Consider the following 26,626-nt stretch of genomic DNA (forward strand, 5'->3'; position numbering starts at 1 on the left):
CATCATAAAAAAAACAACACCATTGCATTACATGTATCATGTTTCATTATAATAGTTACGTTATTTTGCTTGGCTAACAGTAATATTGCGTCATTCTAAAATCAACCTTCATTTCAAAATAAATGTTACTTCCATGATGACATGAGCTTCCACAATAAAGTGCTCAGGTAAATAAAAGAAAATCCGATTAATTTATGTTTTTGTTGTGTATATGTGTTTCTTCCTTCTTTAAGGGGGGAAAAGGGGGGGGGGGGGGGTATTTCAAGCACAAACAAAAATTAGATAAAGAAACTCGCCATCTCGCCACAAACGATGAATAATCGTTGCCTGACAGAGGAAACATTAGCGTTCTGTATTTTAAGAATTGAATGCTTCTTTTTGTAACTTCATTATGGTGTAAAAGCGTTGACCGAATTACATTTTGTATGAAGCGTAGAAGCCCTTCATTCTAAAAACGTACACATGGTCAACGCGTTTACAACCCTAGGTTTAAGTAACAAATTGAAGCATTCAATACTTCTAATAACATTTTTTTTAGCTAGGATCATGCATGGAATCACAATTTTAATCAAGTTTTTATTTAATTCACCTGTGCACTTTATTATGTGACCTTGTGTCATCATGAATGATACATTTTATTGTGTAATGCAATTCATTAAGGAAAAACGCGAGATGTGCAGTTAGCCAGTCAGAATTACGTATTATAATGAAACATACATCTAATGTAATTATGTAACTTTAACACCAAATACTTCCACTTGTTAAATTATTAACTCTATTTGTTCAATCAATGCAAGGTAGAATTTCATTTATCACCTGTGTATAATAAAAGCAATAATTAATACCTTGTAGATTCATTTTAATAAACTTAATTAACAGTTCTAACCGATTTTTATACCTCAAAAGGAAAATATATAGATTTATCCATATGAAGTAATTATCCATATCAATAACCAATTTGTTGGTTTATTGTATTACAGTTACAAGATATTGAACAATTCACGGTCAACAATTTATATACTCAACCTCACATATAACACACCACTTAAAAAGTAATTTGATATAATTATTGTTTTTGCGAAACATTTCTAATATTCAAACATATTTGTATTTGCCTTTAATTGTCTTGTTTTCATATTTTGCCTTTGCGTTGTATTTTCGATTTATGAGTTAGACTGTTCCTCTGGTATCTTTTGCTTCTCTTTTAGTATAACATCAAATCAAGGTTAACATAGTCTGATTGTTGAGGGTCGAACGGTGACCTATAGTTGTAATTGTGGTATCATGTTGGTTTCTTGTAGAGAGTTTTCTCATTGGCAATTATACCACATCTTCTTTTTAGCGAACAGATACACGTGACTTTAGACAATTTAACATGAACAATTTGTTTCGCGTTGTGACTAAATAAGTTTTTTAAGAGGTCAATATTGATATGCAAGCGAATCTTTATGTTCACAGAATGTATTGCTAATTAATACACACAGATTGTGTGAAATTTGTGGTCTCATTTTATCTCCATTCAAAAGTATTGATGCAATGGCAATTGTTACTCAAGGAAACAACAAAAAATGGTGTATTCTTTTAACTGTTGAGTATTAACGAATCTCATGAATCATAGAATGCATGGATTAAGGCTTTATACAGTATTTCTGATATTTAATAAGTTTTATATTGATCAGAAACTAAGATTGAATAGATTTTTTATAGCAATTAGGATTTTATAAGTGTCATGAGAGTTCAAGAGTATCGTACAATGTATATATCGAAGCAAAGTGTTTAGAACGAGCTTGAAGTTGTATTTTTTAGTAAGGAATGTAGCAATTATAAGTAATTGCTACTAAGTTGTTTTTATTGTATACTTATTCTAATAACGGTAAGTCTACACACATACAATAATTTAATGTTTATTAAAAAAAAAGAATAAATTTGTGTACATATACATTAGGTCGTCCTCCCCGCCTGTGGGCGAATAAGGAATAAGACATAATACTGATATCGTAACAGTTAAAATAATTTGGCTGAGTCTGTTAGTATGCCTCTCTGTTAAAGTTCCTATGTGAGTTATATTGTTGAATGTCCAACGTAGCGTGTTCGTTTACTAACTAACGACATGTGTTCGCTTTGCTTAGTAGATAATGAAATGTTTTCCGTTGAACATTAAGCAGCATTTAATCCACTTATGTTTTACCTAATGTGGAGGTCACATCTAACCTCTCATCAAATCTGTCAGGAGAACTATTCTAGGACAGTATGAAGAACTGTCATCATGACACTTTTTAAACAGTTACTTTGACTGTCCCTTTGGTATCTTTCGTCCCTCTTTTTCTAGCTAGAACAGTTCGAACCAAGAACTGATTTGGTTTGTTCTGCCTAGAACTAATTTAGACAATTCTATCTTGAACCGATTCTGACAGTTCTACTACTCTAGAACAGTTTTAGACAGTTCTCGACTAGAATAGTTCTATGAATTTAGTTAAGTCGTAGAACTATTTTAATCGTAGAACTGGCGGCTAGAGCAGTTCTACAACTAGAACGGTACTACGAATATAACTGATTTGGTCAGTTCTACAGCTAGAATTGAATTGGTCAGTTCTACGGCTAGAATTGAATTGGTCAGTTCTACGGCTACAATTGAATTGGTCAGTTCAACGGCTAGAATTGAATTGGTCAGTTCTACGGCTAGAATTGAATTTTTCAGTTCTACGGCTAGAATTGAATTGGTCAGTTCTTCGGCTAGAATTGAATTGGTCAGTTCTACGACTAGAATTGAATTGGTCAGTTCTACGGCTAGAATTGAATTGGTCAGTTCTACGGCTAGAATTGAATTTGTCAGTTCTACGGCTAGAATTGAATTGGTCAGTTCTACGGCTAGAATTGAATTGGTCAGTTCTACGGCTAGAATTTAATTGGTCAGTTCTACGACTAGAATTGAATTTGTCAGTTATATCCATAGATCTGTTTAAAGAACTCGTTGTATTGAATATAAATAAGTCAAAAGTATAAAATATTTATCAAAAAATTGAATGGTGACCAGTGAGATGCCCTAACTTTAGTGACGTCATTTTACACTGTTCTACAATCCTGTCCGTCTTGATCATTTCTACGGCTAGAACCTGTAATTCAGGATTCCGTAATTCAGTGGTTGTCGTTTGTTTATGTGTTACATATTTGTTGTTCGTTTATATTATTTACAGAAATAAGGCAGTTAGTTTTCTCGTTTGAATTGTTTTACATTGTCATTTCGGGCCCTTTTATGGCGAACTAGGCGGTAATGGCTTTGCTCCTCGGTGACCTATAGTTGTTAATTTCTGTATCATTTTGGTCTCTTATGGACGGTTGTCCCATTGGGTATCTTACCACATCTTCTTTTATATATTAGACAGTTCTGCTGACAGTTCTACCTAGAACAGTTTTAGACAGTCCTTTCCTAGAACTGATCCTGATAGTTCTACCTAGAACTGGTTTGGTCAGTTCTAGTTAGAACTGATTCTGACAGTTCTACTAAGAAAATGAACTCACACGATACACTATGCAGTTATATTATATAAGATAAAAAAAATGGAAAAAGCATTGCATCCTTTTTGAAATGATTAGTCGGAAATTTATACTCGCTCTCATTCAACTGATAGAATTTAACCTCAAACGGAAAAAAGGAAACCATCTGTTGTGCAAATTACAAAATACATATGAGTGTTATTTATTTTGCTCTTACTACTTAAAGATTGTATTGAACACTTTTGTCCCAGTCTATTGACAATGCATTACACTTCAATAATTAGTGTTTATCTTTTAAACATAGATAAAAGTAATCTATTATCCTATAAATGTATGTTTTCGTGCTTAAGATCCAAACAGAATTTTAGATGCGATCCTTTGAAAATGATAGTGTTTTTGAATTTGCAAATATCAATTTTCGTAGATATAAGAATTGAAAAAAAACCACAATTATATTTTTTTTTATGTTTACAGGCATTGGATATTTGTTTCATTAGTTATAGTCTATAGACATTACATGTAAATGATCACCAGCACTGCTAATACCGTATATAGCATTCTCTCACCTTAAGCTTATTGCAATATCATAACATAGATATGAACTATATTATATTTAGTTTTTCCAGGAAAATTGAGTCGTTCAACGCTATTGATTAACTTCATGGTAGACGAAGCTAAACGCACAAATCATCTTCAAAGAGAAAGAGGCTTTGTCTCAACAATGGTTTATATTTTCAGAATAATTTGATATTTCACCCGAGGCGCGGTATCATATTATATGTTTACATACCGTTTTTACACTCGACATTGAGTAAAAAAAAGTGATTTTATCTGCACGATTATAAAAAAAAGAGAACTAGAATACAGTTTAGAGATCAAATTATGGAATTAGTACAGACATGTGAATGTTTTGTGCGGACCCTGCACGTCTGTAATAACCACATGTTAAAATTAAACTAATTAATGAAACAAATAGACAATTTTTGTGATTCCAACGATTCAGTATTATTGGTTACTAGGACAATAAGTGTTCAAAACGACCATGTACCTGTCTCCTTTAAATATTTTCTACACCAACGTTGAACATCTGTCGGAAGATTTGCTCACAGAGACGGATTTAGAAAGAAAAGTTAAAAGTTACAAGGATAAAGGACAGATTCCAAAATTACAAGTATTTTATAAATGTGGACGTTATTTTACGCTTAACAATGCAGAGCTCCGAGTGTGTCGAAAATTACAAAATGACGGTTTTTGTCATAGAATTAAAGTGGAAAAAGTACCGATGAAACGAATTCCGAAAGGTATTTTAGATACGATGGAGGTACCGGAAACAGACTGTCCCATCACTAGGGGTAAGTTCATTTATAACATTTAGAAGATAATATTGTCATATCAGACAATCTTATGAACTTTGGATCCTTAATGCTCTTCAACGTTTTACTTGTTTGGCTTAATAAATATTTTGACATGAGCGTCATAGATGAGTCTTCTGTAGACAAAACGCGCGTCTGGCGTACTAAATTAAACTCCTGGTACCTTTCTTAACTATTATGGTTCGTTTATTTTTTTCATAACAATGTAAATGTTCACAAAAAACTTTATAAATACAAACAAAATCAATAGTGAACCTCATTTTGTAGAACCTGGACTAAGACATTGCAGCACAGGGCTATTCGTCTCTATCCGAAAGGGTTTTACCGGGATTGGGTAAAATATATGAGATTATACACAACTTATAGAGCCTTTCTGTTAGTTGCACGTTATAAACAATATCGGGGAATGCCATGCACCTTACATCATCAGTTCTAAAGAGTGGTCTCATTTTTTGAAGCTACAGCACAAAGTTTACTCTATATCCCATGTTGCATTAATTCCCTTTTCTATGTGTTTTTTACTGTCTGTCCGTTTCTTATCTATTTCTGTTTTATGTTCATCGCCAATATAACGATATGACTTGGGTTTATGTCTTTGTAAGCGAATGACATTCTTCTGTTCATGAGTTTTCTTTATATAGATTAGACCGTTGGTTTTCCCGTTTGAATGGTTTTACACTAGTAATTTTGGGGCCCTTTATAGCTTGTTGTTCGATGTGAGCCAAGGCTCCGTGTTGAAGGCCGTACTTTAACCTATAATGGTTTAATTTTTAAATTGTTATTTGGATGGAGAGTTGTCTCATTGGCACTCACACCACATCTTCCTATATCTATTAACTCGTATACTTTTCTTGAAGGAGGAACACACTAATATTTTGTTCATCATTCAAATTGGACAAATTCAACAATACTTTTGGGTCGAAGCGCTCTAGGTGATGGAACACATTTGCCGTTCCCGTGCATAAACACACCTATGATATTGACATAACGAACAGGACTAGTGACATGTTTAACTATTTCAAAAACGTATTTAAATGATAACTATTTGATATGTAAACCACTGGATAATAAGACATATAATCATATTTTGTTTATGTTTTGACAAGGTTATGCTACGATAAGGAAGACAATACTACGCTGCTACTACGCGCTTATTGTCCTCATTATCACACCAAGACATCGTCTTCAGTATGACCTCACGACGATTCTACTACGTCCGAGCCACGATTCTAGTAGTTGCACATCCTCATTCTGTTAGACTTTTCTCACTTCTTTTTGGTACATTTAATGGTATGATTTCCATCTGGTGTGTACAATGGGAGTATCAAGCTATTATAGGAACGATGAGCGTAATGACAAGGTAGTGGAAACGTAATGGAGTCATGGTTCGATCGGATAGTAAACTCGTAGTGAGATAATACAATGATCATTGTAGAAGCGTACAGAGATCGCGTAAGTCGTGGCTATGTCTTATTATACGTAGCAACAGCTTGGACAAGATTACAGCGAAATCGTAGAATCTTAGCAGTGACAACTATGAAATATTGAATATTCAAGCGAACCACACAATGATCTAAACGCAATGTTTTTTTCCCTCTGTAAATGGTTTAGATATCTTCATGAATTATGAAATCTTTATAGTCTTTGTCTAGTGTGACAGGTCCTGAAAATCTATCAACAATATATTTTTGATACACCATGAAACTAATTTTTCACTAACCTAGTCTTATTGCGTTTTCAGTTATTTTAATTATGAATTTAAATGTCTCTCTGGTATCCTTCACCCTTCTTTATATGTGACGGGAATAAACTCCTTTGGAATTGAATGCAGAATTTTGAGTCTGGGCGATTAAAAAGATTCGGGGGATAACAGTGAATTTTATGTTTCAATATTTTTCAATTTATTAAGTTTACTATAATCATTTTAATGGCGTTCCTTTTTTTTTCCCCACGAACGGTCGTATCTCAAAATTTGAGACAAAATGTTTTAGGTAAATAACTTGATGCTTACGAATTGAGTTGCTTCAAATTTTTCAAATGTAATGCATACGATTATGTCATATTAAAAAACATTGCGTTGAAATATAACTTATAATTGTATTACGCAATTTAGATTGATGTTCAACTGACATCAACTAGACGTAATTGTCAGATTCCGATATCCGATTCCAGGTCTATTAGCAAGGATGTGAATAAATCATCTCCTTTGCCTTTTAAAGCAATTATATTTTTTTTGTTCTAAAGAGTAACATTTATCAATTTTTGAAATGCTATATCCAAATTTACAAAAGAAGAGAAAATTGTAATAAAAGAAAACTCTGGTCGATATAAAAAAGAAGATGTGGTATGATTGCCAATGGAGACAACTATCCACAAAAGACCAAAATGACACAAACATTAACAATTATAGGTCACCGTACGGCCTTCAACAATGAGCAAAGCCCATACCGCATATAGTCAGCTATACAAGGCCCCGATGAGACAATGTAAAACAATTCAAAGCGAGAAAACTAACGGCCTTATTTATGTAAAAAAATGAAAAAGACTATTTCAACGTTAGAGATGGGTTTTGATATGAAGTTATCTGATTTCGTATTGTTTCCCTTTGACGACATGCTCGAATTATATCTGAAATTGAGAATGGAAATGGGGAATGTGTCAAAGAGACAACAACCCGACCAAATAAAAAAACAACAGCAGAAGGTCACCAACAGGTGTTTCTCATATTTATTGTTTGGTTCGTTGATTGATTGATTGATCGATTGATTTGTGTTTCATTTCACTTTCAACCTTGTTGTGATATTTCGTGTCAGTCAGTTTTTTTTATTGTAGGAGGAATCCGGAGTGGTCGGATAGAACCACCGACCTTCGGTAGGAAAACTAAAAATCCTAATTTTAACATTTAATTTCGAGCGCACTGGTCACGTGCGGTTTCGAACTCACAACCTCATTGCTGACGAGCTACTAATACAGTTGTTCGACTACCTAGACCAATCGACCACCACAAACCCCCTTTTATATATTAAATTAACCAAATTGAAATATGTGCTGCAACCAAGTATGACAAGAGATCTTCAACTATTAGATCGCAATGATGTATTAAGCAAGTCTTCAAGACATAACAATTGTTCAGAAACAAACAATTTTAAAGTCTAGCGGGCAGTATGCCGATGACATGTAGATGTTAGCTGATGTTTAAATGGACTTCTAACATGGATGAAAGATGCAGATAAATAAGTCGTATTTTGGGTCGTGTCAATCTGAAATTATCTATTGGGAATTTATGATCAACAAATGAAGTTGCTTGATCATAGTAACAGTTACACTCTTTTCTATTGTATTTGATTTCGCGAATATACACAGAGTTGAATACCAATGCCAGATGATGCAAGCATACTAGGAGATGTTTTTTTTCTCAATTAGTTTAGCTCTATTTAGACGTTATTCAATTCCTTTTTTTATCAACTCAAATTCGATATACTGCTGTCAAGCCACATACGTCAATGCGAATACGTTTCATACTACATTCATGTTACCATAAAGTAATTTGTAACGCTAATATCAAACGTACACGCACATTTGTTCCTTAAATATGTTATTAATTAGTCACTAGCATATCACTAGCAATTTTATTGACTTTGAACAAATGGAAATGAATAAGTGAAAAGTTACTGTAGCTGTAGCTGTAAGTTTCAGGGATTTATTTCCTCTTTGGAATAGTCATATTTGAAGTTGAATATATATACATGATTATAAAAACATAACGGATACAAGCCAGCACATAATATTTTCTAATTATATACCTATATGGAGTTATTTTCTTTCAGAACGTCAGGTCATTCTTTTTCAGAATCAACCCGGACGATACCATGTTTCAATGGTATATGCTTCAAGGCATACAATAATTACCTGTGTAGGGTCATTATTTTCCTTGATAAACATGCAATCTATGATTTACTTCAAAATTTTATTCGTCTAATAGTTTTTTGTTGCCGATTTGGAAATTTATTTTCTAAAGTACAACCGATGATAGATGTAAAAGAAACCGTCATTGTAGACCCGCAATTTAATTTTAGAAACAAATAACGAGAAGTTTTGTTGATTTACCGCTATAATAAAGAAACATTATCATATAGGTCAGATGAATTTTAATGAAGACTTTCATAAAATAAATCCAGATTTAACATGTGTAAGATTTTGAAAATCTAAATAGGTTGATTGCTTAACGTCAAGTGGCAAATATTTCTTGCATGTTCAGAACGATACACACTGAATAGGAAATCATACTGTGACCTGTATTTATATTCGTCTTCGTTTCAGTTCGTAACTTTTTAAAATTTATGTATACCTTTTACTCTATCAAATGATCAACTAATAACATAATCTTATATTCTATTGAATAACTGATTAACATAACTCACGAAAGGGTCGGGTGCGGAGGGATATAATTTTATCCTGATTATCTTTTAATAAAATGTATTGCTATTCGAAAAACAATCTTTCTGAATTTTTCATTCGATTCAAGTAAAATGGTTAAATAAATAACAACTTTTCCGCGATAGAAATAACATAACAAAACAAAACGAAAAAACATACCCCTCCCCTTTCCATAAGCTAAGTGGTACATTAAATTACTTACAATGTGTCTTGTATTTGTCATATACCGTTATCGGATGGTAACAATACATTTGTGTCTTACTTCATGCAGTTAAAGTAATATTTGTATTGTGTATGGATAACAATTTTTAAAAGGTTTATATCTTAATTATTTAGTGAGTTTTATTTCACATTTCAAATGAGCCGCAGGGCGTATTAAAACCTGAACGCATTAGAAAGGAATATCCCACTTTAGTGTTGTCGGTAAAAAAGGATACTAAATTTTACAAATCTTTATAAAATTAATATTTTTTGACGGTATATAAGTCAGATAATGCATATTTTAAGGTTTTTCTTGTCGTAGAACAAACCTCGGGTGTCAGGATTGTTCAAAGAAAGACCTCCCTCCGGTCGTTCTTTCATTTGATCAATCCTGACACCCCTCGGTGTGTTCTACGACAAGAAAAACCTTAAAATATGCATTATCTATAACATAATCTATGTATATAAGAAAGAAAAAAAATATAGGAAACAGTGTATTGAAATGAACATCAGCTTTTGATTTATACCAATGAACAACCAATTAACGACTGAAGAACCATAAAAGTATCCACAGAAAACGTCAATACACGGTTATCAATAATAGAGAGATATCTAGATAAAGTGTTTGTCTCCAGATCTTCTTATATTAAAATCCACAAGTAACTTAGAACAAAAGTACAATTGCAAATTATATTAATAATTATAGTTTACGTGTGTACATGCCTTGAACAAAACATCTTAATACCAAGTGTCTGAAGAATCCGGAGTGCTAAAATTATTTTACTTAAATATATAATCAGAAACCGCGAGTAATTGTCAATGGAATTATATTGCAAAATGGAATTAAATGTAGCTTCTGGGAGTTTCAAGTCAAATATAATTGTCACTGAAGAAACAAAGAGCATTGATATACCGTTGGGATATATAAAATAGACATTTTGTCGATCGAAATTCAATTACATTGTTTTGGTTTATTATGAAATTGTATCTTCTTTTCTCGAACACCACATCTAATATACCGTCTCTGCAGATATGAGTTTAATCAGGTTTATAAAAATGAATCTCTATCAATAAGGTTAAAATATACTTTTTTAAGCTATTTTTTTGTGGTAATAAATTGTTTTTCTACGTCTAAAGTATAAAAAGTTTTGATAAAAACGTGAATTGCGCTTTGTAACATTTTGAGACTGAAGTGATTGTTTTATTTATGAATTAAACGAGATTTGAAGCTCTTACACGAGTCTACAAACAAGGGCAAAAACGAACTAACAAATAAAGTGAAGTTAGAAATATTACCATTAAGAAAACAAACATCATATTGACTGTAACCCAATTAACCCAAATAAATAAGTAGAATAAATGTTAAAATTCGGTCAAGTGTTTTAATCTTGTTATGGAAATGTTTGCATTCTTTCTATGTTAGTATGAAACTTGATTTTATTTTTAATGAAAAAAAAATAAAAAAATTACTTTGAGGAAAATGCAAAATGGAAAGCCATGTGATTAGAGACTTTCCGATTGAATTTTCCTCAGAGTTCAGTATTTTTGTGATTTTACTTTTCCCTTATCGATTTTCAAAATCAAAAGCTCACACGCGTCAAAGCAATGGATAACATATTTCTGTCTCGCTACAGACATCAATTATGTTGTAAAACATTAGAGAAATATTAAGTAATTTAAAAAAAAAATCCTCCAAAACCCAAGCGACGGGATGTATATAAGGGCAGGCCAAAACAACAATATGCATACAAATTTAAAGATATGGTGTGCATACCAAAATAAAAACAATCCACTATTATAACCAAAAGACGTCTATAGGTCATCATACAATCTTCAAAAATATACATTTATCTATGCGATATCTAAAGTAAATAAAAAAAGATGTTATATTTATAAATCAAATAGAATAAACTATTTGAATAAATGACATTCTTATTGCATCTCCTGCAGCACGTCTCCATGTTTACAAACTAGTTTTTAAAATACTGCTAATAACTTATAATACATTTATTATCTGATTGTCTTGCAAAATCCAGATAATATTTTATCTTCTTAACTTGCATGTCTGAGTTCCGTTTTACCGATTGCACCTATGACAGGTAAGAAATGACATTATTAACCTGCGGTTTTAAAGAGGTGACTTAAAAGGCAACGACAACATATTTTTTTTCTTGGAAAACAATGTTATTACAAAAATGCAGAACTCATATTTGATTCAAAGATATATCATAAAAAATCCCTGCAGAAATATGTATGGCGATATTAGCCTTGATATATAGCACTGGATATATCACATGACATTATGTCGATACGATTATATTCCATTGTTTTAGTTTATTGGGAAATTATTTCATTTTCTATCTGAAAGCCATGGATAAAAAGTCTCCTCAGGGGGATATCAAATTAATTGCATTTACTATGAATTGCATCTAAAGATAAAAGCATACTAATATTAGTGACTAATATAAGCTATGTTTTGTGTTAATTAATATTTTTTGATTTCGAAGCAATTTTGAAGGAATGACTAGAAATACCAATTGTTGCTCAATTAACACGTTTCTTGCATTTAAATGGAATATCACGACGTATATAAAAACATGATTGAGGTTGCATTTCTGTAAATATATACATTACAATCTCTCATAGGAATTTCCTTTGAGGCTAAAATTGTGACACTTTTAAGTTTCGTGAAATTTGTTTTCCTAGAATGGAAAATTTATGTGTATTTCTATTTCATTAAAAACATAAAGCTGTGCTGCATATTTTAAACATTTATATGCCCTGAACCCGTTAACATATTTTATACGAAAAATTTGAAATGACCCTACCTTTACTTTTTGCCTACTTCAGAATTCATTTTACATCGCAAAAGTATTATTTTATAGCCCAAGTTTTGTTTTTATGAGATTAAACATTCAGATCATTTCTTGGAACCATTATGTCAACAAATCAAGTTATCTATGAATATTATATATCTCCCCAAAAGAGGCGTGGTTTAAGAAACAGCTGTATTTAAAGTGCAACATATAACAATATACCAAAAGAGATGCCGCATGGCTGACATTAGGAAAACTGTTCTTAAAAGAAGAACGGAGAAGATTGTACATGTTGTATATCTTTGTCTAAAATTAGTATCTTTCAAAAAGTTTATTATATTTATATACGAAAGGTAAATTGTGGTACTTGTGACTGCGGATTATTTGTACCTTCCTTTACCACAACCTAGAAAGCAATATGACAGATACTTTCACATCGTTTCGATGGCTGATAGAAAAAATAGATTATAACAGCTTGTATGGAATTCAAGACGCAAGAATTATTGATTTACGTCAGGTTGCAAAGAAGACATCATAAATTATAAATTTTAAAAAGGTGACAGCTCATTCACGCAATATTGACCGTTTAGTCTCCTAAATATGGACGGAACGTTTTATTAGTTGGCTCGAGTCAATTGAAAACTACTTGAACTGTTTAACACAATTGCAATGCTCCGCTTCATTATTTTATTCTTTTATTAAGACATTTTTGAACAAACATTATAAAAGTCCTTATATACATATTTAAAAATTAAAATCACAAAAAAACTACCAAATTGAAAACGGAAAGTCCCTAATTAAATAAGATATTTATGATTATCATGATAACTCCTTCATTTGCTCAAAAATACACTTGTAGAAAACCCTTGTTATATTTTTTTTTTAGAACTTTGTGTTAGATACAAAACTTTTAATGTTGAGAAACATGGTAAACATTTCATTAAAATATCAAACAAATTTCTCCTGCTTTCATAATACTTTATAGATAGCGACATGGAACACCACCATCCTCAATATCATCCAACAATGACTTTTTTCCTTTTTGTCTCAAATTTGATCAATTTCGGTTATTAGAGATACAGTACCTGAATCAGTATAACGTATCATCTGTTCATATTTCCCACAAACAATAAGTTTGCATAAATTCAACGTTAGTGATTATATTTAGAAACTCTGCATTATTTTTCCCCAAGAGATTAAGATATTGTTTACGGAATACTAATTGTGTAAAGTCGTTATATCAACATGACATCATTATATGTATAAGTCAAATGGAAACATAACGAAATAGTCAATTGGGATATGTAATTATGGAACTGAATAAATTGTTGTCTGCAATAATCTTAAACATATACAAATTAGTGTGTCAGCAATACTCGTTTCGCGTATCTAAAATGATATGTTAAACTGTCAATAATAATACGGAAATATCATATAGACTTGACATGTATCATAAATGCATGGCCTTTAATAGATTTTTGTATTTGACGTCTTGGTTTTACTGGAAAACTTTTAACTTTATCACTTAAAAAAAGCCAAACATTACTACTTTATGGAATGGATAGGTAGGTGATGCATGCATCACAAAATACGCATTCTCTGTTGACATAAATTGTTCCTTTTAGAGTCATACAATTCCGTATATTCTGGTTTAGCATTTAGATTTGTATCTTCTATATGTTGAGTTTTTATAGGGATTAAGATGATAATACAATGTTGACTGTTGTACCCCTATTGTTGACATTTATACGTATCGTGTTTGTTTGTTCTGTTCACGTATCGTTGTCAATATAGAGGAATTTGACTCGACTGTCGTACATGTACAAGTGCGAGGTTACGCTAGCTATAGCATCCATTTCAATCTACCATTTTCTACATAAGAAAGGCTTGTACCAAGTCAAGAACATAACAATTGTTATCCATGTGTTTGATGTGTTTGAGCTTTTAGTTTTGCCATTTGATTTAGGACTTTCCTTTTTGAATTTTCCTCGGAGTTTTGTATTTTTGTATTTTTGTGATTTTACTTTTTATTTCAGATAAAGCTCTGTCTCTAATTTAGTCTAGTGAAATAGTAAATCGCGTCTCAAAAGTAGTTAAAACAGAACAACTCAAATGATCTTTTTTTAATAATATCCTACTGATCTTCATGAAATTATAGAAAAGAGACTCATAAATAGAGTAGATTGTTTTTTGTATCATAAGAACGATACAGAATTAGTTAAATCTTTGTATAACATTTATAAACACAAGGAGATGTGGCATTATTGTCAATCAGACAAAGATACATAAAAGTTTCAAATGAAGTGGAAGGAAGAAACAATAAGCAACAGTACGGTCATCAAGATTGGAAAAACATATATACTTAGTCGGGTATAAAAGGTTCCAACATGAAGCAATACCTTTAGGAAAACTAACGGCCATATTTATACAACAATATACAATATCCAAAATATTACAGACATAAAGTTTTTGTTCCTGATTATTTTTCTGATTCCAACAACGTTTAATGATTCATGGTTCAAAACGTTCATATGATCACTGTAATATTGCCAGTATGTTCCTAAGAGGGTATCACAAAACGACTGATCTTCTTCCTCATGAAATTGCTTTGAATACTAATATTGTCTAGTTAAATCCATACACAATACCAATAGGAAATTAAGATTTACCAGAAAGCTCTAGGATCAGCTTAAACAGGATACAATAAAAGTTAGTAGAATTGCGATTATCATCTTTAACTTTGTTATGATATCGATGTACCAATTATGGAATGATGATTGAAGTAATTGATATTAGAGAGTATAATCAAAAACCTACGTTCAAACTGGGATATTGAATATCGTCTCGCTAATAACGATATGAGGGACTGAAGCCCGGGGGAAAACAGTTACGACACTAAGAATAACAAAACAATGTAATTTATCATTTTGAAGAACTTGTTTGCTACATTATATTACTGAGAGAGGATACAAGAGTGGGTATAACGAAATAAAAGATAAGTCGAAAAGGACACAACATGCGGCTAAACAGACGGAACAGTCTTGCAAAAGCAAAGTAGAAAATTCTAAATTAAGCAACACAAAACTTGTTCGATCATGCATTGTCACCTGTGACTCAAATAATACATATAAGTTATAAGGTTGGCTGGGTTTTTGTTATGAAGAGAATCAAGCATCTTTCTGTAAAGTGTAATAGAAAGAAACATGACAAAAATTCATCATTTTAATAAGAACTGCCGTTTCATAATTTTCACCAACCAGTTCTGTTTTTCATTTAAATGTTATAAAAAAATGCTTATACCGGTAAAATCATTAGTTAATATGATCTGAATCAACCATTTGTTATGAAATTCAGTATTTATTTCTACCATTCTTAAATTATTCCGATTATTTGGATTTATTAATAATAGTGTTGTCAACGGTTAACCGGTAAACCGGTTAATTGGTCGAACGACCGAATACCGAATACCAAAAATGCTAACCGGTTAACCGGACTTTTTTCATTCCGATAGATTTGTTGAAAATCAAATCACTAAAGAGTTACGTTTATTTAACAATTGTCGTCGTGGTAATTATTTTGACAGATCAATTGTCCAGTATATTGATTGCTATTGTTAATTCTAAAAACATAAAATTAATTAGAGTTCGGGACAGGATCTTTAAGAAACATAATTAGTAAACATTAAAATTAATTAGAGTTCGGGACAGGATCTTTAAGAAACATAATTAGTAAACATTTTTTTTAACAGTAACTTAAAATCAGTAATGAGATTTAATTTTACTAATTACTTCAATATTTCGTTTGTGGTCCAATATTGTGTAAACCTACATGTAAATGTGCAACCTCCGTAGTGCAAGGGTTAGTCTGACTTCAGAGTTATAGAAATGTTAAAATTGTATAATTACGAGCAATATTGTAATTTTGATTCAAATGTATTTAACAAAAATTGTATTAAACAAATTGAGGAGGGTGTATTTGATAATTTTAAATCAAACTGATGTACAAGAGTTGCTGCATATGCAGAAAGAAGTAAATTAAGAACTTACAAATTGTTTAAAAATAACTATTGTACTGAAAATTATTTGCAAACTATTATATCTTTAAAGAACAGAAATGTATTTGCTAAATTTAGATGTGGGGTAGCTTCACTAAAACAAGAAACTGGAAGATGTAAAAAGAAAGAAGTCCACGAGAGGGCATGTTTTAACTGTAGCTCTATTGTTGAAGATGAAATGCATGTCATTTTAAAATGCCCATTATATGTGGATCTAAGAAAAATCATGATACATGAAGCTTTACATTTTAATGAATATTTTAACCTTTTATCAGATAATTTATATTTTTATTTAGTAATGACAATGTTGCTGCTATAGTTGCCAAAACCTGCAACAACATTTTATTAAGAAGAAATAGTATTTTATTTCAATAGTTTTTAAAGACACAAATGTTTTAATATCATTTAGTAAAAATGTATATTGTGTCAGAATTTGTTATTTTAAATGTGTAAACATATGTTTATATGTATATAGATATAGGAAGATGTGGTGTGAGTGTCAATGAGACAACTCTCCATCCAAATAACATTTTAAAAGGTAAATCATTATAGGTTAAAGCACGGCCTTCAACACGGAGCCTTGGCTCACACCGAACAACAAGCTATAAAGGGCCCCAAAATTACGAGTGTAAAACCATTCAAACGGGAAAACCAACGGTCTAATCTATATAAACAAAACGAGAAACGAGAAACACGTATATATTACATAAACAAACGACAAATACTGTACACCAGATTCCTGACTTAGGACAGGTGCAAACATTTGCAGCGGGATTAAACGTTTTAATGGATCCAAACCTTCTCCCTTTTTCTGAAACAATAGCATAACATCACAACATACAAAAACATACGATAAAATATTAATTGGCAGACTTACCTCAATCAAAAAACGTATGATTACACAATGAACGAATAAATTTGATCTGCGATATCTGAATACAAATGCACAGTTAATTAAATATTAGAGACAAACATTCATGACCAAAAAGCTAACAAACAATTTCAAACACACTGAGAAATATTTAACCAATCTAAAAGCCAAAACCAATTAATAGTAAAAAATCATGCATCAGAGACTAAAATCGACAATATAGTATATCTTAAAAGTCTCTCATAAATCTTTTTAAGATTGGTACATGCAATGCAAATGTTTTAATGTTTTAAATCTATGTATGTGAACCTCATTTTATGTTTGTATGTGGTGAGACTATAATAAAATATTGAATCTGAATCTTTAAATTCAAAAATTGTGAAATGCAAACTAATGTGAATGTAGTCAATGTATACATGAAAGTACTAGTAATATCATTAAAGAAAATAGCAAACACAGTGAAGAAACAGGTCGTACAGCATGTACAATGACCTATAGTTATTAATTTCTGTGTCATTTTGGTCTCTTGTGAAGAATTGTCTCATTGGCAATCATACCACATCTTATTTTTTATAATTAATCATTTCAAATTGAAACACACCCCATTATTTTCGGAGACAACAAGAGAAAAGGAAAGCATAAAATGGTTTCAGACATATGACATATTCAATTCTACGAGATTAAGATTTTTTTTTTGATTTTTTAAATCTGAAGTTGGTACAAACGCTATAGTTGATACGGTGTTTTTGATTATTAAAAGTCAAACTTCGCCAGGAATCCTCACCGACAAGTCGTATAATGCTACTGGAAAAACTTCAATTCTAATAGCGTATTTATGACTTAGATGAAAGGTTGTCAAATATACCACATCTTATATATATGTGTAGGGTTCTATTGATAAGGCTTTCAAACACCAACTTAAATTACCGGTTAACCGGTTAATCGGTCGAACGATAACTACTATTGCTGCAGGTAAAACCAACCAATCGAATCTGGTATCATGTATTTAATTCAATAACAAAACACTTTTGCATTAAGTGTTGCTCTTAAAATGTTGTCAGTATTGCCAACTACAGATTGCTTGATAATAAGATGTCAACTACCAATCATTAAAACCTGCATATAATGCATTTGATTTTAAAAAGGGTAATTAAATATTTTAATTGTATTAGTTTCAACATATAAAGGAACACACCGTTTTGAAAGTCGAATGTCTTGATTAACCTTTACAATGCAAACGCTTCATTAAATACTGATCCTTTGTCAACTTTGATTAAAGTAATAAATAAAGTATAGTGGTTCGTAGGTGTTTCATTATCAGTATTAGTTAAATTTATTGATCTGTGGGTGTAAAATTAAGTATGCGTGTCTTGACATGTGCACTTTTGTATTTTAATTGGTACACAAAACTGTCATGTGATGCAACATTTTTACAACTTTAACATTGAAACATAATGTTTCTCGGTTCTCTCCTTAAGGTACATTTGATTGATTGAAACATTTGTCATTTATATATAAAATTATCAGAAGGAATTCTGTGCATTTGCGAAACAAATATTAAAGTAACAATAATTTTTCAAAGAACCCATTATTTGTGTTTTGTTAAAAAAGACTAACAATTTTGTTCAAATTTAATCCTAATCGAAACAAATTTCCAATTACAAAGTTGGACAGGATTTTCCTTCCCCTTACTAAATAGTATTCCCTTTTATTGCCTGTCAAGAGATATATATTTATCGGTCGTCCCATTGTGTATAACACTCTGTTCTGCTAAGCTCTGTTATAACTTTATCCTGGATATAAGAAACATGATTTTTTTAAACCAACGTTGATAAGTTTGACCCAAACTTACCAACGTTATGGTGGTCAGGGTTAAAAAAAAATATTTCGGAAACAGACCGAGATTTAAAATTACCCAGAAGTTCGTTAGAATTTTTAAGAATCCACATATGGTTAATACCACTACGAGATTTAAGTTTGTCGTTCAAAGTATTCTCAAATTTATAATAGAACAATATCATAATGACATATAATAGAACAATAACATAATCACATATAATTGAACAATAACATAATGACATATACAACAACATAATGACATATACTAGAACAATAACATAATAACATATAATAGAACAATAACATAATGACATATAATAGAACAATAACATTGTCACGTTATAAGATTCAATGACATAATCACATATAATTGAACAATAACATAATAACATATAATAGAACAATAACATAATTACATATAATAGAACAATAACATTGTCACGTTATAAGATTCAAAGAAACGCCAAGAGTAGCATATACAAACACACCAGCCAAAAAAAAAAAGATAACATAAACACATTGATTAGATGTATAAGTACCGAGCCGCGTCAAATGGATATCAGAATAAACGGTACTTATTTGTTACAGTGACAATCTTAATAGAAGAACATCAGTTTCGTCCTATTGGCCTGCTAGGAAATGTAATATTTCATTCATTTTAGTCCTGAATATTTTCTGAATATGTTGCTTATAGATTCTCAAAACACATTCTAATTGTGCTGAGGGACGTCTGTTATCTATTTTAGAGTGTAAACCAGTGACTGATCTATTTTAATAAGGACAACAAATTCAAAATCCACTGCCATGATCATAACCCCGCTCTGCACGTCAACAATAATTGAATAAACAAATGTCTCTGTAGGATAAATTATGTACGGATCTTAGTTTTATTTCCTACTGGTACGGTCAAGTAATTGGATTATTCTTTAAACAAGCGTTTACTATTGTACTATATAACAGTGTAAAATATAATATTTTACTTGGCGTGTTACGATGTGTTTCTTTATTACACATTAGCAAGAGGTATAGGAGAGGGTTGAAATCAAACAGAAAATGTGTAATCCTGCGGCAGTTTTGCGCCTATCCCAAGGTTCTCGTTTTTATTTTAGTTCTGTATGTTTATTTTTAATTTTTTTTTGGAGTTTTAAAATATGATGTCCATGTTGATATTTTTGTTAAGGGAAAACATGAGTTCCACTTCTTGGGACGGGGTTTATCGCTGCGTTGAAGACCCAATTGTGACCTTTAGCTGTAATCTGCCCTTCTGTCGGGTGGTTGTCTCTTTGACATAGTACATAGTCCCCATTTCCATTCTCAATTTTATGTATAATATATTCAAGATACTATATAGAGATTTCCGTGCTGTGGAGTCAACTAAATTATTACCTCTAGATTCAAGTTTTTCCTTAATTCAATGTTTGCTGTCTTTATGATGTTAAGATATGATCATAAAATCATTGGTTAAGTGTATCTTATGACTATAAATTAGGTTATTGTTTATAAGACAGTACAAAAATTTAAAGTTACACCACAACACTGCAAAATAGGTTTACAAACATAGCCGTTTTTAAGTCATCTGTAGTATTCAATGACTAAGATTTACAGCAGACTTAAAAGTGAAACAGGCGAAAGACAGATGATAAAATTGAGAATGGAAATGGAGAATGTGACAAAGAGACAACAACCCGACCATATAAAAAAAAATAACAACAGAAGGTCACCAATAGGTCTTCAATGTAGTGAGAAATTCCCATTATATATAATATATGATGCATGTATTATACTAAAGGGTATTATACTACGCGCTACATTTGCGCTCCAATATTTTCATGAGCTACTTAACCTAACCATTCTTAATTTGTTATATATTCAAATTGTAGATACATCTAAAAGATCAAAAACAGGTTATCGGCAACTTACAGTGGCTAGTATATCAAAAGACCCGGATGTCAACGACAAATCAGAACAAACAGACGACAGTTTATCATCATGTACTTTAGATTCATCAGACGACGGAGGTTTGTATAGAATAAAAAATCCACGAAGTAGACAATTTTATATTTCATTTAGAATATCAAATAATTTTCAACTATTGATCGAAAAATACATTTTTCATAAATATTCGTTGCAAATGAGTGAATTTTACCAACTATGTCTATATATTAGGTTTATCGGTATTATTTGAATTCTTGAACTAGTTATAATTACCATACAGCGGTTTATTTCGCAATTTTCATTGAATAAGGTATACAAAATATTTTAACGGTTATTATTTTGGTAGATTCAAAACTTTTATCAATTCATATTTCATGTTCTCTTTTAATTCGGTGGAATTTATTTTTTGCGATTTTGTTCTATCCGCGAAAATAAGCGAAAATGTACACCACCCGAAAATACCCCGCTATACGGTATCATTTGTGTTAAATATTAATTACGATCAAGAGTCGAATTGCAGGCTACTATCTCTGTGTATATTTGTTCTGTATTTGTTTAGCGAAGATGTCGTCCAAAATGTGTATGCAACCGTATGCAATTGTTGTATTTCGTCAACTAAGAAAACATATACAATATATTTTAAATAGTTAATGTTGGTTAATTTGACAGGAAAGTCACTATATATACTTGCAATTAGTGTAATAATGTTTATAACCCATGATATTAAAGTTTATTACCTGTCAGACTGAACGGAAACGTCATCACTCTAAACTAGACAAACACAATACTAAGCACTACGTGATCGAAACAAGTTATATTTGGAAGTGAGTGGTTGGACTTGCGAATGTAAGCGTTAGAACTATTTTGATACTGTGTTTACTAAAAAAACTCGTTGTTTCATATTCACTAAAAACGTACTTTATAATGTTTAATATAAAAACTATGAATTATTTTACAGGTTCTTGCTTATAACCTAACGCTGAACAAAACTACTTTATTTTTTTAATGTTTGTTGAAATGACAGATACCTTACTTCACATTTTTAAGTTTTAATCACATGATAACTAATGCCCCAGCTTGAGTAAAATGTTAACTGATGTTATAAAAATATAAACACATCAAGCATCGATATATATCATGATATGAAAAATAATAGTTATCCTTAAATTTCATGTATCTTTTGGACCAGTTAATACGTATATTTCTATTCAGAGTTTTCGAGAAAATGCTCAGGAATTGTTATTTTGTGATTTATTTTTTTGTCCATAATTCTCTGTTTACGATATAAATCATCCAGTATTTGTTTATCATGTTTATAACTAATTATTTTGAACATTTATCTCATTTTTGTTTTTCTCTATTTGTTTTCTAAACATTCTGTAAATACCAACAAAACCATACAAAAAATGTAGAAAATATTCCTTTTTATGAAATAATCGAGAAAGAACTTCTCTAATTGGAATTTCACAAATCATAAACAAACAAATTTATTTAGGGCCAATTTCAGTGTTCATTATAAAGCAAAAAGTCGTTTACCAATCACATAACAAGACATAATTGGGCGTTCAACTTGACATTTTTGTTATTTTCATTTCTCAATTTAATGACTTTCAACTGTTTAAACTGATTCACATTTATATTACTCTACTGTCTATTATCTATTGTATTTACTAAATAATTGAAGTCAATGTACCCTGTCGAAATAATTTTTTGCCCTTGGGATTAACCAAGGATATATGCAACGTTTTAATCGTGTAAAGAACGCAACGTCATTGCTGGATGTTTTGTCCCTGAAATTCCCAGAAAATTAACACCACACTTTTAAATGTGTTTTACAATTTGAGTTGACCTGAACTATTGTCACACGATATGTTGAATAGCAAACTTATCTAATTCTTTCTTACTTATTTATGTGTATACATATAAGTATGATTCACGGGTTGTAAAACATATTTTATAATTAAAAATAGGCAAACAAAGAGATAAAATATCAATACGTGTAGAGAAATGTTTTCTGAAGATAATTGCTCGATACAAAAGTATTAAATGCATTCTTCATGATCTTCTTATAAATATTTATAGATATCAAATTAAAAACAAACGTGTTTGCACAATCTGTCTCCAAAACCATCATCAGATTTATTAAAAAAATATAAGACATGAAGGAAAGTAAAAACGACTTACCCAAAAAGCAATTTTTTCCGGAACAGTCAAAGTTAAAAAAGACTGTTTATATTTTACATGGAACTATGAGTGAAAGAATTGAAACAATGAACCAAAGTATCGATCATTGCGAGTTTTTGTTACCTTCAAAAAACTTTTTTTATTTTCATTTTCTAGTTTTGCTTATTATCTTGACTTACAAATGAAATTTTTTAACGACCTTGACTGGCTCTTGCACTGTCGGTTCGTGCAAAATCCACTTTTTTTTAAACCGGTTTGTCCTTTTCGTCTTGTTTCGTGTTTGTTCCTGGATTTGTTAGTAATTAGGACTTTTATAAACTTCTTGTTTTTGGTAAACATGATTTTTTCTGTGATAGGGATTAAACTCTTGAATGTTACATGGTTTATGATTAAGTATTCCGAATGTCTGTTTTTTACATAGGACTCGTCAAAAATTGTTGTAAGAACTCATATTATGTAGTTCACTTTACGTGTTTGTAGACTCCAACAGACTCGTCTGAAGTGATCGAGTGAAAATAAAAAAGTAATATAAAGATAAAGTTTGATGAAATTTAACAGCAACTCCTACAAATTAAAAAGAAACAACATATATTCGAATATTTGTCATGATTATACCTGCATTGGCACTACAATAATTTATCTATTTATATAAAAGAATGTAAAAATCGAGTGAAAAGCAGAAATTACATTACTTCATTGATTTATTATTTGAAGGGTAAAATGTTTGATCAAAAGTATAATAAATATATCTTACATAATGAATTGTGTAAATTGTTTTTGCATTGATAAGGGGTAAAGCCTGAGGGGAATGTGGTTAGAGAATGTTTAGCAAGAGTTGACAATGCATTTGATATTCATGTTTCGGAAAGTCGGTCGTGTTACACGATTATAACTTACGAAAATCGTTTACATGACAACGTGTATAGTATATACTATTATAGTATACGTCTGATTAAATCTGACACTAATCTTACAATTGAAAGCACAGATGTTTGTTACAATCGTGATTGGACTTCTAAAGACAGTGAGGGTACTAAAGTTTTATGATAATATTTCACCACGTAGACTACAAATGTTATATAATGATTGATAGTATACATGAGGCTCGTTCAATAGGTAAATAATTTTTTACTAATTTTACATTCTAATTAGATTAAAAAGTAAAATCACAAAGATACCGAACTCCGAGGAAAATTCAAAACGGAAAGTCCTTAATCAAATGGCAAAATCAATTGATAAAACATACAAATGAACAGACAACAACTGTTATATTCCTGACTTGGTACAGGTATTTTCAAATGTAGAACATGGTGGATTAAACCGGGTATTATAGCGCTAAACCTTTCACTTATATGACAGTCGCATCAAAGTCCATTATATTTACAATGATGCATGACCAAAACAGACATAATAGTCAAAATTGTCAAAATATGGGTACATCAGTCATCACTATGTCACAATTATCTCAATTATAACAAATACAAACACATTTTAATGGAAAGGCACAAAAAGCAACTTTCAATTTAACAACCGCATTTATTGCAGTTTCAGAAGATGACAAACAAGATGAACTGGACACTGATGACTGGGTTAGTTCCAGTGACCATAGCACAGAGTCGGAAGTTGAAGAGGAAGAAGAAAGTTTTTTGTGATTTAATCAAGAACATGAACTGTATTGGTCAACATGTCTTAAGTAATCGTCAAAGATCTAAGGAATGTAATTGTTTTACAGTTCTGATATACAAATACAACATGATATGCTTCTGAACCAAATCCTCTCTTAACCGGATATCAGTTTATTAAGATTATTTTGGTAAGGACATGTGTCCGTCAGTATTAGTCTCTGATTCCTAAATATGCAAGCTTTTTTACCCATACAAATAAGCTCTATCCCTTATTCTTTATTATCACGTGCATTTGTTTACAATTCAAAGCACAACGCCCTTCATATTTAATGATTTGATAATTACAATTCAAAGCATGATGTTCATATCTTTTGATTTGATAATTACAATTCAAAGCACCATGATGTTCATATCTTCTGATTTGATAATTACAATTCAAAGCACAATGATGCTCATATCTTTTGATTTGATAATTACAATTCAAAGCACCATGATGTTCAAATCTTTTGATTTGATAATTACAATTCAAAGCACCATGATGTTCATATCTTTTTATTGGATAATTACAATTTAAAGCACCATGATGTTCATATCTTTTGATTTGATAATTACAATTCAAAGCACCATGATGTTCATATCTTCTGATTTGATAATTACAATTCAAAGCACCATGATGTTCATATCTTCTGATTTGATAATTACAATTTAAAGCACCAGGATGTTCATATCTTTTGATTTGAAAATTACAATTCAAAGCACCATGATGTTCATATCTTTTGATTTAATAATTACAATTCAAATTATTTGATTATAAGGAAAGTTCTTAAAGTTTACTCATGAGTGTGTTACATAACAACACAACTAAATGATTTATCAGTTTAAAAGTTATAGATTTTATGAGTGTCATCAAGTGAATTGATTCTTTGTTAATATTTTAGGTCGGGAGTTGACAAATTCTTGAAATTAAAAATGTGAATTGAATCTTTCATGTTCGACTTAATGAGAAATGATACTGCAACAATCTACACGCCGCTTATGTGTTTGTTTTTCGTTGGAAATGTAAATTGAGATGTTACACCACAATGTTGTTTAGTGCACAAAATTAAACCAGAGTGATGAAATAGTTTTGATTAACGTTATAGATATCAAAATTGCTTTTTGTTTACAAACATTAGTGCAAAAGAATATATTTTGTTTGAATAACTGTAGGGCCTTTATTACATTCCCATTCAAAAGCAGTATGTTTTTATAAATATGGTTTCATCATATGAGTGCATTTGCAGTGTTCTATGACAAGATTTCGACAAGTATGAACATGTTAAGTAGTAAATTAGTATCTAGCACTATCTAAAAACCTTAGACTATTTTCAATGTCATTGGTAAAACTAGAATAGCTTTCATGATGCCATGTTTAGTGTAGTATTGAAGGACTACACGAAATGAGGAAAGTTCTAGATTTGTTATACATGTCTGTTAATAAAAATAAAATGAAATAAAATAAATATAAAAAAGGTTGAATTCTTAATTGATTTTTTCATTCTTCAACACAAGCTTGATGTGCATATGAGTTAGGAACCTGTGGTCGTTTGTTAATGCATATCATATCCGTTTTTTTGTTTATGTTCTTTTTCAAATACATTAGGTATTGGTTTTCTCGTTGGAATTGTTTAAGATTTTTCAAAGCGGAACCTATTATAGCCATCTTTGAGTTTGTTATATTTTTGACATTTTGAAATGTGTATGAGTGATAAAATTTAAGCTAGGGCGGGAAAAAAAATTTCGTGTAAAAATAAAAG

General features: G+C 30.8%; 1 protein-coding gene across 2 annotated transcripts; it reads left to right on the forward strand.

Moving 5' to 3' along the window:
* The first annotated feature begins 1,653 nt into the window (after positions 1 to 1,653).
* Positions 1,654 to 24,890, forward strand: LOC134726744 (uncharacterized). Of its 2 annotated transcripts, none has more exons than XM_063591160.1 (4): positions 1,654 to 1,873; positions 3,970 to 4,847; positions 20,967 to 21,104; positions 24,751 to 24,890. In XM_063591160.1, exons 2-4 carry the CDS (start codon positions 4,538 to 4,540, stop codon positions 24,855 to 24,857), a joined length of 555 nt encoding a protein of 184 aa, XP_063447230.1. In that variant the 5' UTR covers positions 1,654 to 1,873; positions 3,970 to 4,537; the 3' UTR covers positions 24,858 to 24,890. The 2 variants fall into 2 exon arrangements, with proteins under 2 accessions (XP_063447230.1, XP_063447232.1); XM_063591162.1 differs by having other exon boundaries at positions 4,234 to 4,847.
* Positions 24,891 to 26,626: the final 1,736 nt, after the last annotated feature.

Source organism: Mytilus trossulus, chromosome 7 (genome assembly GCF_036588685.1).
Source record: "Mytilus trossulus isolate FHL-02 chromosome 7, PNRI_Mtr1.1.1.hap1, whole genome shotgun sequence".
NCBI lineage: Eukaryota > Metazoa > Mollusca > Bivalvia > Mytilida > Mytilidae > Mytilus > Mytilus trossulus.

Bases quoted from the DNA above. Each gene is read 5' to 3' on its own strand.
- LOC134726744 (XM_063591160.1), top strand. From the start codon at position 4,538: ATGTACCTGTCTCCTTTAAATATTTTCTACACCAACGTTGAACATCTG. The intron at 4,848-20,966 runs GTAAGTTCATTT...TTCAAATTGTAG, and splicing joins AGACTGTCCCATCACTAGGG to ATACATCTAAAAGATCAAAA. The intron at 21,105-24,750 runs GTTTGTATAGAA...CATTTATTGCAG, and splicing joins AGATTCATCAGACGACGGAG to TTTCAGAAGATGACAAACAA.